This window comes from Homalodisca vitripennis, chromosome 3, assembly GCF_021130785.1.
Source record: "Homalodisca vitripennis isolate AUS2020 chromosome 3, UT_GWSS_2.1, whole genome shotgun sequence".
NCBI lineage: Eukaryota > Metazoa > Arthropoda > Insecta > Hemiptera > Cicadellidae > Homalodisca > Homalodisca vitripennis.
This window is the reverse complement of record NC_060209.1, coordinates 15,227,059-15,245,016: the sequence shown is the minus strand read 5'-3', so window position 1 is coordinate 15,245,016 and position 17,958 is coordinate 15,227,059. Positions and strand designations below refer to the sequence as shown.

General features: G+C 36.0%; 1 protein-coding gene across 1 annotated transcript in view; it reads right to left on the bottom strand.

The window, feature by feature from the left end:
- Nucleotides 1-17,839, bottom strand: part of LOC124358090 (transmembrane protein 87A-like) — a 34,062-nt gene extending 16,223 nt beyond the window's left edge. Inside the window, exons 1-5 of the mRNA XM_046810384.1 lie at nt 17,768-17,839; nt 6,791-6,921; nt 5,675-5,893; nt 3,979-4,099; nt 2,019-2,122 (exon numbers count right to left, since the gene is read on the bottom strand). Of these exons, the coding sequence (XP_046666340.1) occupies nt 2,019-2,122; nt 3,979-4,099; nt 5,675-5,893; nt 6,791-6,921; nt 17,768-17,839 (647 nt within the window). The remainder of the gene's footprint in view (nt 1-2,018; nt 2,123-3,978; nt 4,100-5,674; nt 5,894-6,790; nt 6,922-17,767) is intronic.
- Between the last annotated feature and the right edge of the window lie 119 nt (nt 17,840-17,958).

Sequence of the window (17,958 nt, the reverse complement as noted above, 5' to 3'; positions counted from 1 at the left end):
GACACAAAGGAGATATAATAATATATATAACATATATAATTTCAATAAACATTGAATAGCAAAAAGTACTTGCTCCGCCGGGACTCGAACCCGGATTTCCTACTTACTGGATGAATGTGCTACCGTTACACCACAGAGCCCTCACTTTTTACGATTCAATTATTTTGTACTTCGCCGTATCTATCACATATTCGTTTAAATAACCAAACTAACATATGATCGGAAGACCAAATACCTGTCAAATGACTTTTATTTACATTAAATTTGTATAAATGACAATACCCTTATTTAATTTCAATAAACATTGAATATATATACATATACGAGGGTCTTCCAGAAAGTAAAGAACGTTTTGTTATAAGTCAATAAAAACAAAAGATAAGAGTATGAAAATTTATTTATAAATACTTATAAACTTACTCTATTTTTCTACAAAATCGCCGGAACTGTCAAGGCACTTGTTGTAGCGTGGCACCAGTTTTTTCTATACCGACGTTATACTGTTCTGCCGCCAAGGAATGAAGCCACGTTTTTACTCCTTCTTTGAGGTCTTCGTCACCCAAAAAGTTTTTTTTCCGCCTAAAAACACTTTCAACTTTGGAAACAAGTGATAGTCACTCGGAGCCAGATCTGGACTATACGGAGGGTGTCTGAAGATTTGCCATTTGAAAGAATTGAGTTCTGCTTTGGTTCGTGCACTGCAATGAGGCCGAGCATTGTCGTGGATCAGCACCACTTTCGACGACAGCATTCCGCGTCGTTTGTTCTGAATAGCGCGGCGAAGCCGATGCAAGGTCTCGATGTAGGCCTCTGAGTTGATTGTTTCGCCTCTCGGCATGAACTCCACATGGATTAGGCCTTTTCGGTCCCAAAAAACTGTTGCCATCAATTTCCTGATGTTCAAATTTGCTTTTTTCTTTCCTGTTTTTTGTTGGTGAACTCGAGTGATGCCATTCCATTGACTGGAGCTTTGTTTCCGGGGTTCGATAGGAAACCCAAGTTTCGTCACCCGTTACGATGCGGTCAAGAAACGCATCACCTTCTTCGTCATACTGAGTCAAAAACTCAAGAGCTGCTCCCATCCGTTTAGTCTTGTGGACATCAGTAAGAATCTTAGGCACCCAACGAGCACACATTTTCTGATAACCAAGACGTTCAGTCACTATTTCGTGCAAAAGCGACCTTGAAATTTGTGGAAAAAATTCCACTAGACCACTCAAAGTGAAACGACGGTTTTTGTTGAATTTTTCCATCAACTTTCGCTGCCAACTCGTCAGTAACGAGTGACGGCCTTCCACTTCGTTCCTCGTCGTGCACATTGCACATACTCGTTCATCGCATTGTCACCGTAAACTGCCTTAATTTGCCTATAAATTTCAATAGGTCGAACATTCTATGCATTCAGAAACCGTATCACACTACGCAGTTCACACTTGGCGGGATTTTCAATTAACGCCGCCATTTTAAACTTTCACAGAAGACGCAAACGTGACCTCACGGTACCGCTACTCAGCTCACACTGAGGCGGAAGGTGTGGCTAACAAACAAGCTATCTACCGCGGTGGTGGGGGAACTGCGCCACCCGTGATGCGCAATCGTTCTTTACTTTCTGGAAGACCCTCGTATATATATATATATATATATATATATATATATATATATATATATATATATATACACCATTAATGTGTCTCACAACAATTTCACTCATTTTCAGTGGATACCCAAAATCCATGGTAGAAAACCAAATCCAGTTGACTCAGACTTTCCAAATGTGAATTTCTATCCATTATTTTGTTATTCCCAAAAAATATGATTTGGTAATTGGTTTTCATCTTCCAATGACCAAATCTCAAGAGTGCTTGGTATGCTGTTTAAAAAAGATATGCCTATGATCTCCTTGCTATTAAGAAAAGAATTGCTTGCGAAAGCAGAGGGTAACAGCTAGTTAAAACATATTTTATTTTGTCAGTTTACTGATTTTAAGTCAATGTTATAAAATGCAAAGAAATTCTGACCTCTGGTTGTTGTTGGTCGGCCTCCAGAGGATCATGATTACCAGAAGGATGACTGAAAACAGAAGCTTCCAGTATGCATCATCTATCCACAGCTCTTTCCAAGCCTGTAACACACAAATACCAGAGGATTATGATTACCAGAAGGATGACTGAAAACAGAAGCTTCCAGTACGCATCATCTATCCACAGCTCTTTCCAAGCCTGTAAAACACAAATACCAGAGGATCATGATTACCAGAAGGATGACTGAAAACAGAAGCTTCCAGTACGCATCATCTATCCACAGCTCTTTCCAAGCCTGTAACACACAAATACCAGAGGATCATGATTACCAGAAGGATGACTGAAAACAGAAGCTTCCAGTACGCATCATCTATCCACAGCTCTTTCCAAGCCTATAACACACAAATACCAGAGGATCATGATTACCAGAAGGATGACTGAAAACAGAAGCTTCCAGTACGCATCATCTATCCACAGCTCTTTCCAAGCCTGTAAAACACAAATACCAGAGGATCATGATTACCAGAAGGATGACTGAAAACAGGAGCTTCCAGTACGCATCATCTATCCACAGCTCTTTCCAAGCCTGTAAAACACAAATACCAGAGGATCATGATTACCAGAAGGATGACTGAAAACAGAAGCTTCCAGTACGCATCATCTATCCACAGCTCTTTCCAAGCCTGTAACACAATAATACCAGAGGATCATGATTACCAGAAGAATGACTGAAAACAGGAGCTTCCAGTACGCATCATCTATCCACAGCTCTTTCCAAGCCTGTAAAACACAAATACCACAGGATCATGATTACCAGAAGGATGACTGAAAACAGGAGCTTCCAGTACGCATCATCTATCCACAGCTCTTTCCAAGCCCGTAAAACACAAATACCAGAGGATCATGATTACCAGAAGGATGACTAAAAACAGGAGCTTCCAGTACCCATCATCTATCCACAGCTCTTTCCAAGCCTTTGACACAAGTAATATCTCTGCAGTTAATTAATGGCTTAAGAGGACAAGCAATCATGTCTAGTTCATTTAAATTATGGTTCTAATTATAAATTGGTAGTATTTATATGATTTTGTCTTACATTAAAAGTGTTTGAAATGTTCACCAATCTGTTTTTAATACTGTAATTGTCAATAATGATGATAATAATTTATAATACTTCATTTTACTATACATTACAAAATAGAGTATTTTCTATACAATTCAATCATTCTCATATTCTACAATGACCATATTAGTTTACATTATTGGTTTCAATCAAATGGCAGTTGATATTGAGAAAAATAACGAAAACCCACAGCAGACGAGTAAGCCTACTTTTAGAAGGTAATAACAATGTTTCAAGCAATCTGCAACACTTACAAATGTAGGCCTACTGTGTTTTCATAATAACTTTAAAGTTTTTTATTCTGTTTGTGTTGAGTCCTAGTCCAGCTATGTTATGCCTTTTTATAAATCTAAAAGCAAATCTGTGGTCCAGAATTACAATCATGATAGTTCCGTCCATCCTATTTAAAGTATTTGAGAGCCTTGTTCTTGAGCTTCAATATGCTTGCTTTTGCAAAAAAAAAAGTCAACAGCATATTCACTATCACACAGCATCAACTATGAATGGTGACTACTTAAGTTTCAAAACTAAGGCATAGCTGAAAGTCTCCTGGCTTAACTACTAAATCACACACTCTAGCATTAAAATTTGAAGGTGCAATGAGTAAACGCTGAAAGACCAGCCAATTCTGGAGTCACACTAGGATTTCACCTGGGACCATTTTTATTTACCATTGTAGATGATATTAATGAAGAACTCTCCAATTTGCTGAAGACATCAAAGTGTGTCCAGAATAAATATTTTCACACTAAAAAAATATGTTTGTAATTTAATTCAAAATGTGAATTCCTACTCATTATTTTTTTTACTTTCAAAGTGTCAAAAAGCACTCACTGTGAAGCAGCTCACGAGGTAATGAGCCTTGATGGAGTACAGCATGAAGATGACGGATGCAATCACTGCGAAGATGAGAGTGTTCGTGAAGTGTCTGTACAGGTTCAACTTCACCAAGTTCCTGGAATAACACAATGAAGGCAATTGAAAAATATTAAAAATTCAACTTTATGCTATTTACAGAATTTTATTGCAAGCAAAACCTTGAAAACATTGATATTGTACAACTTTTCTACTCTTCTTTCCCACAGGATGGATCTCAAATGCAATTATATAAAAATGCTTGCAGAGGATAGACTTAAAACAGGATATTCAATAGAGTTAAGGCAACATTATAAAACAAAACTACTTACACAAAAACTTCAAATTCTATATTTTTAAGGTTGACGCTTGCAGTTTGAAACAAATAGGTAGTAGTGTGACACAAATGACTGATATATAATTGGGTAAACCGACTGGTTTATGCTTTCTAGTACGCTGAACTAATTGTAGTTACCATCTTCCGGCATAAGTTTGATGTTATTATGTGTAGTAAATCCCTTACTATGTTGTTTTCCCTTTAGGTCGAAGAACTTGATATCAATTGTGTAGTTATAAAATATTACATGTTTTTTAAATCTTGACCCATTTTGATTGGTTTTGTTTTCAGTTTAAAACATTGGAATTTTTTATTTAATTTTGTCCACTAAAAATACAGCAAAAGTGGCTTCTCTGTATTTATATACATATTCCACAAACAAATTGAGGTTATTTCAGATTAGTCAGTATACAATCATTTAAGTATTTAGGTGATTAGGTGTTTCTGACACTGCTATAGGCCTACATTGTAAAGATGTTCTGGCAATAAAGAACTTGAATTTGAAAATTTGATAACTACATATCCTTTGCTACACAACACTATAGTACATAGAGTGAGCTAAGTGCAATGTAAATTCACATGAAATATTGTCTTGAATTACAGCAAGTGGGACACCTCAGTAATTTGTGTTAAAGCTACTTGTAGTGCTGTAGCTTTTTGGATCCAAACTGGGTGCAGAACCTAAAAAAACCAGTTGGCTCGAAATTTTCTAATACTTTGTTTGAAGTTTGTTTTTGACAATGGAAGGATTCCGGACATTTGCCATTGTTCAGTGATACAAAAAATCAGTAACACTATGTTTTGAGATCATCAATCTGATCACAACGATCTGGTATGATTTGTTTACTTTAACCTAGTTTGTAGTTATGTGTTAGGTTAATTATTTACCTGGAGAAGAGATCAAATTGCAGATCTCAAAACATAGTGTATATAAATATAAATAAATAATTACTGATTTTTTGTATCAGTAAACAATCGCAAATGTCTGGAAAAATCCTGTTTCCTTCATTTTGTAATACAATGTATACAGCTCATTTTGTGTCCAAAAAATAGTTTAGGGAAAATATTCAATGCTTCCATTACACAAAACTGATATGGATTGTGAATTTTTATGCAAATTTCGTGATATTGATAATTTTTAATAATAATCTTTGGATTTGGCAACAAAAATGTTTTTTCTATTTGCTTAAGTGGTAAAAATAAAGAAAATAATATAAAATAAAGAATGTGCTATCTTAACATCTAAGAGCACTCTTGAATACATCTATTGATATTGTCGTTGCCCCATACAATTTCTAACAAAACTATAAGTATCTCTTCGCTATATATGTCAGTCACCTTCTCAAGCGAAGCGTGCGTGTAGTCTGAACGAGACTGGTGAATATCCACCAACAGATTGCACTGTCGAGAACAGCAAGGGGAACACTGGCAACCAACATCTGATTGGCCGGGTCCGACTTGGGCTTCATAACCCTCAGGTACGCCTCTGAGGCGGCCAACAGGAAATAAAGGATGCCTGTAGCCACGGTCCGGTGCAGCATGGGTCCCAGCCGAGGCCTGCAACAAACCACAAGCAAACTTTAACCATTCTCCAGGGGGGGGATCACTTCTGGCTGGTTTATACCTTCCAGTTGAACCTACACTGGGTACAGCAAAAACCGATGTGTCACTTAAATCTGGGCAACCTTACGGATGTCCAGGAGCGGCACATCACTAACCGAAAATCTCGAGATTCTGGGGTACAAGGGCAATTCGATAGGTCTAGTCTACTGCGGGGGATGACTGTTGGAGTTGATGGGGTTCCCTAAGTGTCAAAGGTTTTTGCTAGTCTAGGCATAAGGGTGTGCCACCCCTGCCTATTTTGACTGGAGAGGCTGGTTCAGAGCTGGCTTCCCCTACTTCCGAGGAGACATGACTGTGATTAATACCCTAAATCCTTCCTCATGGATCTTGACAGGAGGCGGTCCTACCACAACCTTACACATCAAGAATATTCTGTCACTCGGGTAGCAGCGCAAGGTCCTTTGAGGACTATGTACAAATTCAATTCTATGGACAATTTCTAAGCTTCTTGTACTAAGAGAACACAACAAACATTCAATATCTACCTGATAACTAATAAATTCAAGAAAAACTGAAAGTGAGGAATAATTTTAATCATTCCTAATAATTTTTGGGGAGCTATTAATATATATGTAAAAGATCTCTTACTTTTCCCAATGTAATGTTTTTTAATATCTTTAAATTACAGAAATAGACAGATATGTGTTAAAAGGTTTAGGTCATTTAATTTTTACTTTCAAAGATAACAACACTGTCATTACTTTTTTCACAAAAACTATCAAAACTAAAATATTTTGAATTAGAATCACTTGTTTCATAAACGCTTCACAAGAACTGATGCTAAAGATAAGGAGGATGGCACTAAAACTATGTTGTAATAATTCTACTCACTTGACAATACCAAAGCCAAGACTGACGATGATAACCAGCATGCGTGCCAGGGTTCGCTTACCACAGCTCACCAGTTCTGCCAATAGTACAGCTCGAGAAGAAGAGACTCCCGTTGTGTTGATGCTCTGATACTGAAATAAAAATTTTACAATAAATTGATAACTGCTAGATTGCACTCATTTCTTGATATACTTTGTAAACCACACTTCAAGGACTTCAGATTCCAAACTGTCCAATTGATTTATATATATATATATATATATATATATATATATATATATATATATATATCTTTTTTATTACATAAAATTCTAAATTTACTAAAATTTACACATGAAATTCATAGCCATAAAATATATAATAAAAAGATGCTGAAATTGGACAATGTTGGTTAAATAAAACCCTTAACAGCCATGTCATGGTATCTTTGAAGGTTTATAATTTTGTTGAAAGCCAAATTAGCTCATATCCTTTTGAGAGATTTAAAAATAATTTCTATTCCTGGCTGTTGGAGAATCCATTTTATAGCTTAAATGAATTTTAAAAAAAAAAATATGGATTTTTAATGATTATTGTGTTTTTGTATTCTGTTACAATCACTGTTGTGCTGTATAGGCTACATTAGTTGGTTTTAAGATTTTGATGTGGCTGTAATAATGAGCTGTATTTATGTCTTTGTCAATTATGTTGTGCATTTTTGTGGCAATTAAAAATGATGAAATGAAATGAAACAATTTTTAATCACCAATATCTTTAATTTGAAATTTTCTAAATCAAAATAATGAGGATACTGACACTTAAAACAATTTACTATATTATTTATTTCTTTGATTTTCATATCACCCTATAAACAAAAAATTGATTATAATTTTTTTAAACTGTTCTTCATAGTCAATTTAGTGGAGAATATTTTAAATCAAGAACAGGTCTAACTTTTCTCTCCAGTAAATAAACTTCATGATTGTTCTGTGTTGTCTTCCCAGTTCTAAACTGGTGTCATTTTTTCACCAATTTACCAGGAGATATTGCCCCTTTCTATACAAAACTTGGGGTTGAATCACCTCTGATAAGAAAAAAATCAATCAAGGGTTTTGATTTAACCCTTTGAGTGCTGCAGTGTTGCTAATTTTGACGGTACGAAAAGTTCATAAAATGCCGGTGTCGCTAATTTTGATGTTTCATATTTCAATAATATTTTATATAGTACAAGGTTATTTTTGCCAAATAACCCAATAGCTGTATTCAATAGGTTCCAAACTATCGATACATACAAGTTTTATGTTGTTTTCTTACTCTTTGATCTGTGAAACATATGTTGTTTGGGTACTTTGGTATCAGGAGGCCACTATTTTTGGATGAGTTTTTCTCGGAGACCAAAATAAATTACAATACTAAAATCATTACAACAATCTATAAAAAAAAGAACAACAATTTATTATTCGAAAGTAACAGGTGATTCGTGAATCTAGGCCTTCTTGAATGGTCGCTCGTCTAGGCCTATTCGGAGGCCTAGATTCATTGAGTATTTTTCTATTCATTACAGAAGAAGGAAAGTATTAGGAACGTATAATGAAGTTTATTTTGGTCCCCAAGAAGGAAAACTCGTTCAAAATAATGGGCTGTGATAATACCAAAATAACTACGCAACGATTTTGTTTTCCTATCACGATGTAGTGGACGAGTATTATGTTGTGTAATGATCATTCTTGTTGTTTATGTGCCGATAACCAAGCATTTGAGTAAATACAAACAAAAATAGTAACTTATACAGTGTTTTATCTATATAAAATTATATTAGTATTCCTATATAAAAGTAATGTAATGATTTGAGTTGTGACCAAGTGAAAAAACATGAGTTTTCAGTGTAAATACAGGGTTATTTTGGTTTTTACAAAGTTGCTGACACCCATAGAAAAGAAATTTATTTCATTTTTTAAATATTTCATACAAAAGAAATGTAAGCAAGTTATTTGTCTCTACATTTACTAATCATATTTATTTGTGTTATCTTTATGTTTTATTTGATGTATTGTGAAACTTACACTTTTACAATGTAATTTCTAAACTCTGACAAATTAAGTACAATTTATAAAATTTCAGTAGTGAGGCAGCACGTTATTTAAACATAGGTTTTATTTAGAATTTTACGGCCTTTACCATGGCATAAAGAAAGAAAATCTTAGAAATTACTGTATATACTCAATTGGTTAACTGGGTGGGGGGGGGGGGGGGTGGGGGGGGGGGGGGGTGGGGGGGGGGGGGGGTGGGGGGGGGGGGGGGTGGGGGGGGGGGGGGGTGGGGGGGGGGGGGGGGAGGTTCGACGGTAGGGCTGAGTCACGTGACTGATTGATACAGTTAAAATATTTACTACCTGAGCCTATCACTCTACAGAGGGCAGTCCGAGAGTTGACTTTTTCCGTTTATCAATTTAATAGTAGTCTATTTCATAGGTCATCTCTTGTTTAAGTAATAAAATCAAAAATTGTTATCAATATGGATTAACTTAAATTAGTTTATTTTAAAGTAATTGCGCAATTTTACTGTTCAAGTTGAAGTGTCAAAAATTCTTCATTCATTGTAATACGGAACACAGTTTTACATCAATCATTCTTAATGTACAATGTAGGGCGCGTGCGGGAATAGGCCTACAGTTGGCCATATTAGTTTTCTTTTATGCTAATTGTCTTTTAACAGCAGTCTCTGGTCACTAAATATTCCACAGCTTCTTTTTATAGCTATAAACACACATACTTTATCATTTACAATGTTTTTTCTTTTATCTATATATAACCTAGAACCATAAACAAAGTAAATAACAACAAAATAATAAATATTTTAAAATATAACAATAAAATTATAACTTAATAGAAGTAACAATATAGATTCATAACAATAACAATATACATTAGAAAAAATACAACATCAAAACAGTAACAATGTAAACATCAACCATAACATCACTATAACAACATGAAACTAATATAAATATTTGTTTTATTTATAATTAATTAATTTGTGTGTATAAACAGTGGTTAATTTCAGTGGGAACGCAAGGGAACGGCGTTCCCTTACCTCCAAAGAGTGCCGGAACGCAAGGGAACGCTTTTAAAACTACGAGTACAAGTTTTAGTTAAAAAAAATTGTAGGTAGGATCAATATTATGCTATGCTTTTGTTTGCGAGTGACTCGTAAGCAGATAGTAAGCGCCGGTACAAGCAGTTGTGAGCTGTGCTGTGATGAGTCTTGCACGGAATCAGGCAGGAGGAAGGTGACGGGCGAGTCATCCTAGTTCGCGCAATGCGCGGCTGCGCCTCTCAATAACAAAGCAATACCCACCCCACCCCCTTCCTTTCCCCCTCCATTCCTTCACCGCGCCACTGCCCCAGTGATCACAAGTGGTGTTGACTAGTTTGACTTGACCTTGGTGTGTTTTGCGCGTTTAAGTTACAAGTTGCATCGCATTCCCATCATCACGCTTAAGTTCGTTTTTGAGGTGCAGGTCGTTGATTGTGTTCGTGTTTTATGCTTATTAGTGCTGGTGGCAGCTAAATAGTTTCCTAATTGGCTATGACTACCAGAAAAATTGTTGATTTCTTTAAAACCTAACCCTAAGAAACAAAAAGGTTTATGCGAATAATGAGAACTGCAGTTTCGGAAGCATTGACTTACAACTTCAATTGTTGATCAAGATAAAAAAGAAGACACAATCGGGATCAATGAGGATAATTGCGATTACCATTCCCCTTCGACTTCCTCGTCGGTCAAAATAGTATCCAGGTTGGTGGGTTTGGGATCTGATGCAGACGAAGCTAAGGTTAGTAATGAAAATAATGATTTTGTTAATAGGGGTGAACAGCCAGTTGAGTTTGTTGGTCTGAAGGACAAATTGTTGAATTTAAAGCTAAAAATCTATGGTTAATTGTGAACAGAGAACAAGGTTGCAACGTTTGCCGTAGTGTGAGTACTCTAGGTGCAGAGGAAAAACGAAGGGCCCTAAAGATTAGCGAAGAGTGGGTTTTAGGAACTGTTACCGCTTATGGAAAACAATAAAAAAGACCAGCAATCCTCTCTTAGGAAAAAGATATTTTTACACCGTGGGTCTCGAGCTCATTCTTTAGCTGAAAAAATACTCATTGAAGCTAAGAAAGATACAATGAAAAAATCTGTTTTGCTTCTATGCATAAAGAGCAGCAGATTGTAACTGAGCGCATTTTCCGCACGGCTTATAAGCAAGCTAAACTAAATAGGCCATTTTTTGAGTTTGAAACTGAAATTGATCTTCAAATAATGAATGGCTAAGATATGGGGCGAATCCTACATTCAAATGTTGCTTGCTCCAATATAATTCATCATATTTCTGATGAAATGAAATCAGACTTGATATAAAATGGCCTAATCAAGTCAGACTCTAAATTTTCCCTGCTTTTGGATGAAGCCACTTCAGTTTCAAACAAAAAATGCTTTGGTGGTTTTATATCAGAACTGTTCTTTTCTAAGGGAATGCAAAACCCTATGACAGTGTATTCTTAACACTTTTTGAGCTAAATAGCACAACATCAGCTTGGTATGTTACAAGAACTTTTTAAATCAGTTACAAGCATTAGGTCTAAGCTTTGAATTCATGAAAGACCATATGATTGCTCTAACTTGTGATGGTGCTTCAGTGCTACTAGGCAAGAAATCTGGCCTTGCTATACAGCTTACTGAAACGTTCCCCAACTTGTTCATTTGGCATTGTTTGAACCATCGTTTAGAGCTTGCCGTGCACGATTCCATAGAAGAAGTAGCTGGAATCAATCATTTTAAGATATTCATGGATAAAATTAGAAACATGTTTAGCTGTTCACCGAAAAACAGCAGGGAGTTTGGCAGAAGTTGCTAAAAGGACTAGAGGAGCAAATGTTGAAAATCGGCCGTGTTTTAGATACTCGTTGGGTAGCCTCCAGCTTAATGGCGGTGAAAGCAGTTTGGACAGATTTTAAAGCTTTGTACAATCATTTCATTGAAGCATCTGAAGACAAACAAAGGGACTCGAAGCAACCGTTCAACTTACAAAGGGCTTTGTAGTACATTATCTTCTACAACTTTTGTACACAACCTGGCATTGATGTTCCGATGCTCTAGAAGAGTTATCGGATTTGTCCTTACAGCTTCAAAAATCAAGCCTCAACCTTATCCAAGCCCACAGTGATGTAACACTGTTAATCAAAGTGTTTGAAAACCGAGTTGAAAACATGGGTAGACGTTCAGTGGAAGCTAAAATTGCTATTGACGATTTGATGTTTCAAGATGTTAAACTTTGTGTAAGATCCAAGATACCCAGTATTCAAGAAAAACAGTTCTATCGGAGCCTCGTCGCTAACAACTTGACTTCCAAGGTTGCTATCATCATCTTCAAATGCGGCTGAACACTACACCAAAATCATGAATGACATCAAAGTGATCCACCCCATGTATTGGCCAAAAGACTTATCCATCACCTTACGGAGAATGTGAGATCCAGCGAATCTGCGATAGATTTAAGATTAGCAGCTCTCAGGATATAATTATAGAGACTTCAGACACTTCAAGCAGGGACTGAAGCCTATGTTAAAGTGGAGAGAAACCTACTATTCTAGAGCAACCGCTGTCGTTTAAGAAACTGAGATTTCCATCATAAATAGTATTGCAGTGTCTAGTGCTGAATGTGAACGTGGGTTTTCTGCAATGAAATCTAATTATGTCTCCTCTTAGATCTTCACTCTACATTAGCACTGTTTGCGATTTATTGTGGATCAGGCTTCCTAGGACCTCCTGTGGCTAGATACAATCCCGAGCGACACGTCAAAACCTGGCTGGCGAGGGACACCATTCTGCACTTGACACCAAGTCAAAACAACGAGGGCAGAAAACTTACCATGAAGACAGCATTGCATTTGTGGGAACTTTTTTCCTAAAATCTGTTTTTTTAAATATCTTTTAGAAATTTCAGAACATTAAGTTTTCATTAAAATAACTAGCCTATGCCTAACTTATAGTTGTGTTCTGAACTCAAGTTTCTGAGTTCTTTTTTGTACTTACAGTTAGTTTTGTGTATTGTTGTTTTGTTTCTTTTGTAGTTTTCACTTTAAAATATTAACAAAACAACTAAAACTAAGTTTACCAACAGTCTTGGCATTGCCTTACAATATTATACTACAAATCCGTACATATTTGTTTATAATAACTAATAAGCAAATAAAATAATCAACCCTAACTTTTTAAAACTACACTAAATTTTTAAAAAATGAAACCGTGTTACTCCCACTCTGTGTGTCATTTATTTTGTGTGTAATTAAAACGCTTCCTTTTCCTTTCCAAGAAGTTGGTTTATTTTGAATGTATTAATATATTGTTTTTTTGTACCCATAAGGTATGCAATTTTTTTTGTAAAATATGCAAACTTGTAAAAAAAGCTGTTATATTAACAAACATCCATTTACATATTAATCCCAGGAATATGTATTATTATTATTACTGTAATGTGTATAATAAAACTGTGAATAAGGCTCAATTTGTTTTTTATTTTACCATTCATTTAAAAAATTTAATATTGGCGAGCTTCATTGATTCAAACAAACAAAATGGTCAATGAAATCAAACCAAATATTTCTGGGAAATTTAAAAGTAGGCAACAAGGTGTTAATGGAGTAGAGTAGAGTAGAGAGTAAACTCAATAATTTAAATTCATGTTTTTATTTTTCTTACATCCTAATCAAGCACCTTAAAGAAAATAAACAGCATTAACATAATCACTTGGTATTTTATAAAAATGAATGTATTATTATGTCTGGGTGGCCTAAAAACAAAGGTTTACAGTTATAATTTTCAAAAGTTTTCCTGGGTGAGGGCCCCCCTCCTTCCTGGGGTGTATTCCATACCCACCGGTCTGAGCTTCCCGCTTTAAGAGTTCCCACACCTAAAATTTTAGAAATTAAGCACTGTGTATAAATTAATAAACATTACATAAGAACAACTATGCTGTCTAAATATCATCTGCACTATTAACCGATTAGCTACTTAACCAAAAAATATAAGATTAATAATTTACAGTAATTCATCTAATGTTAGGAGATTTTATATTATGGCGTTGGGTTACTTTATCTCTAATTTTTTTAGTACTAACCCATGACGCCGAAATGCGAACCGTATAGGAACAATGCTAGGAAATTATTTGTTTATACAATTTATGATAGTCTTACTACGAGATTCTAATTAAAATATTGTGGCTAAAACAATAAACGTGTTCCCCAAAAAAGAACAACGATAATTTTACTCTTACGGCTATATTATTATAGCCCATATGTATTGATAACTAGAACATTCTAAATTACATTAAAATACAAAACCAATATTTAATACATTTTTATTGTGAGGCCTTTCGATATCCAAGATACCTTCATCAGACACATCACAAAATGTAATTAAATATTGGTTTTGTATTTTAATGTAATTTAACAGTGACCAATATAAGCTCCATCTACAGCATTAGAAACATTCTAGTTCATAGGTATTATTAAGTAGTTAAACAATAGGCTTGATTATATATGTGTTTCAAAATTATTACATTGAACATTAAAAGGAAACTATTAATCATGTTAAAGCCAAGGTAGAAGTTCCTATAAACACGTGTCCTAAAATGCTTCGTTTTTCGGACTTTATGTCTGTTTGTGTTTTTTACGTAAAAAATCAAAACTTCAAAGGTCTTTAAACTACAGGACTGTAACTTTGCATAATTTATGTTTTAGCCGCAACACTTTGCAAAAGTTTATTAAATTCATGAAAATCATAGTAATTAGATACGACTAAGTTATTTTAAAAAAAAACATAAAATATAACTTGATATGCGATAAAACGTTTGACACCTCAATTGTTATGATCGGTTCACAAATAACGAAGAAATTGGATTTTTATTAACAATATAATTTTACTATTGTTACAACTAGGCTAATATTAATACCAAATTTAAACAAAAGTGAACACTGTAACAGCTGTTCCTAAACACTCTTCAATAGTTCTGATGCTATACGGTTGTAACAAGAGAACTTTTCTACCCACGAGCCCATGCGCTTAAAAAAAACCTTTTCAACATACACCGACATCTCTCTGAAATTGGTTTTTTGCGACCAATCAACAGAGTAATGGCAAGACCCACGATTCGGAACTGCAGACTATTTGAGGACATGATACCTGTTAAATTACTGAAACCCCTGAAAACAGAGAGAAATTGCGAAACAGATAAATTCCGATAAATCCAGTTCTTGGGGTGTTGCAAAAGAGCAACTGTTACATCCCTACCACGTTCAGCAAGTGTAAACTCTACTTCCACATGGCTATAGAAATTTCTTCATGGAAATTTATTGATCGAAACTGTTCATCCAGAGTTTTATTTTACAGTTGTGGATCAATTTACAAGGACAGCTGTTGTTAACGTCCATAACCAATACGTTTAAGCAGGTGAAAATCCATATACCATCAGACAAAATCGTTCATAACTTCAATTTTCAGTAAATACGTGAACTGGTATTTTAGGAGACAATCTATTTATGTCCATTCTTCCTCCTAGACTCTTTAGAATTTTTGAGAGAACTCCCTTCTTTGTCAGATGGTGTTCCTCTTCATATGCGAAACATTTATGTGGTTTATGCACGATGACACTATAGCGTTGCTGTCCTTGAACACCTGCATCGCAGTTTTCCAAATCAATGAATAGGTCGAGGAGGGCCAGTTTGTTCAATAACCATCAATATCTCCAGACCTAAATCCTTTAGAATTTTACCTATGGAATCATTGGAAAAGCTTAGTGTACTATTCTTCAATAGAGACCGTTGAAGAATTACTATTGAGAATATGTAACAGGATGGAATTGATCAAACAGCGGCGAGGAGTCTTTGAGCGAATCCGTCACGTCAGGCCATGGTATGGCATTTTAAACATGACCATTGATATTTAAAATTCAGTACGAAAGTACAGATCAGTAAAAAATCCACCGAGAACCCTTCAGGCTAGAAATACAATTTCTCCTTTATTTGTGAACCGACAATACAAATTTAGGTGTTAAACGTTTTATAGCTCAAGAAGCTGGGTTTCAAGATTTTCATGAAATGTAGCATCATCAATTTGAAACGGCCGCCCTTTTGAAACTAGTACAGATATTTTATTCGTCTTTTACAAAGTATTACATCTAAATTATAAAATTAGTCATGCAACAGCACAGTTCTGTAGCTTAAGGAACTTTTGGGTTATGAGTTTTTACGTAAAAAACACAAACATACATAGAGATCGAAAACGAAGCACTGTAGGACATATGTTTATAAGAACTGTTTTTCTATACCTTAAGCATGAATAATCATTACTCACTAGTTATTACAAACTAATGAGATAGGGTATATTAATCACAACTGTAAATCTTTATATATAAAAAGAGAAAACTCACTCATCACTATAATTCTCCAACTTCCCGATATCTCATAAAGATGGAAATTGGTACACGAATGCCTCTTAACTTAAAAATAAATACAAAAGATTCTCATGAAGATCAAACAATCAAAGGGTTGATATGGAGTTGCAGCCCCCTAGAAGAACTATGCTGTGTTTTCAACTTCCCAGTGTCATAGAAATAAGAAATTTGACTCAAGTTTCGAATTCCCGCTGCCTTAAAAAGGTGAAATTTGGCACACGTTTGTATTATGCTTTCATTCAACTACCGTCACTGGAAATATCCTTTACCGGAAGAAGAATCAAATGACCGGCAGTAGGGGCTTTTATGCAAACATTTTTCGGACTGTATCATTTATGACAAGGATCTACCACTCAGCGTAGAGAGGACCTACGAAGCGCGCCACTCACTCACAATGGAGGTTTTTTTGCGTGTTGCGTGTCGTGTAGTAACCTTTGGAAGAGTTGAGTGCGCGATTAACTCGTTTAGTACTTATGAAGTTTCTGGGGAAGATGGAGTGAGACCGTTTTTTTTGCAGCGAGGGTTGGGTATTTTCCTTCCCTGGCTGTGTATGCTGTCAAGGGTCTCAGTGGCTCTCAGGTACATTCCTCTGTTCTGGAGAATATCCAGGACAGTGTTTACCGAAGCAGGGGAGGTCTAGCCTGGATCAGCCTGTTTTTTAAGCCGATATGTATGTTCTCCTTTCTTCTCAAAACGATGGAAAAGAATATTGCTAGGTTCGTATGGGATAAAACTCTTGAAGCGCCCTCTACATCCAAATCAGCATGCTTACACTTCAGGAAGATCATGCGACTAGACTCTGCTTCAACTGGTACGCAGGATTAAGAAAGCACCTGTCTCGAATGTAGTAGCCTTAGGCGTCTTTCTAGACATCGAAGGAGCTTTACAACACAAGAACTCAGACGATTGTCAATGTAGTCACGAGACGTGTTATTGATGGTCAAATATGTGACTAGATAATTACTCTACTCACGGATAGGGAGGTTACCACAACTCTTATGGGAGCAAACATCAGAGCAAGGACTAAGAGAGAGAGTGTCTCTAGAATGGTGTCCTGCTTCTATCTTTGAACGGCAATGGTGTCTTTGCACCAATGCTGTCTAGGTCGTCTTTACAATAAGGCGTTAGTTGGGGATATTGGTACATTCTTATTAAGAGGCTCTTCCATCCAGTTAAAGTCTAAGGTCAAGCATCAGGGCGTCATCCTTGTTTGGGTCCTGAACTGAGGACCACACCTGGAACTGGATGTCACTATAGGGACAGATTTGTGATGCAATGCAGACATGTGTTAGGTGGGTCTTGAGAACTTAAGCCGAGGCTTTTGTATTTATGTCTTCGTGGGTTGACCTTCACTAATGTTTCCGGCTGTCGTCTGATGGCCAAAATCAGAGGCCAGGAATGCGGTACCTAGTCTGGGTAGCACTCAAAGGGTGTCTTGCCTTGATGTCACTAGGGCTTTTCCATTTACGCAGGGCGCAGCTCTAGACTGTTGTACTCACTGTGTTCAGCAGGAGAGGCTTTGGTCGGCCTTCGGCTGGAACAGCACTGCTGTTAATTGCTCTTTTGGGCATTGCAAAATTAGCATCCTGATTCAGGGGAATGCTCTACGCATGATCTCTGATCAGAAGCCACAACGATTTCCCTTCGATAAACCCCTCATGGTTATTATACCTAGGAGTCTGACTTTCAT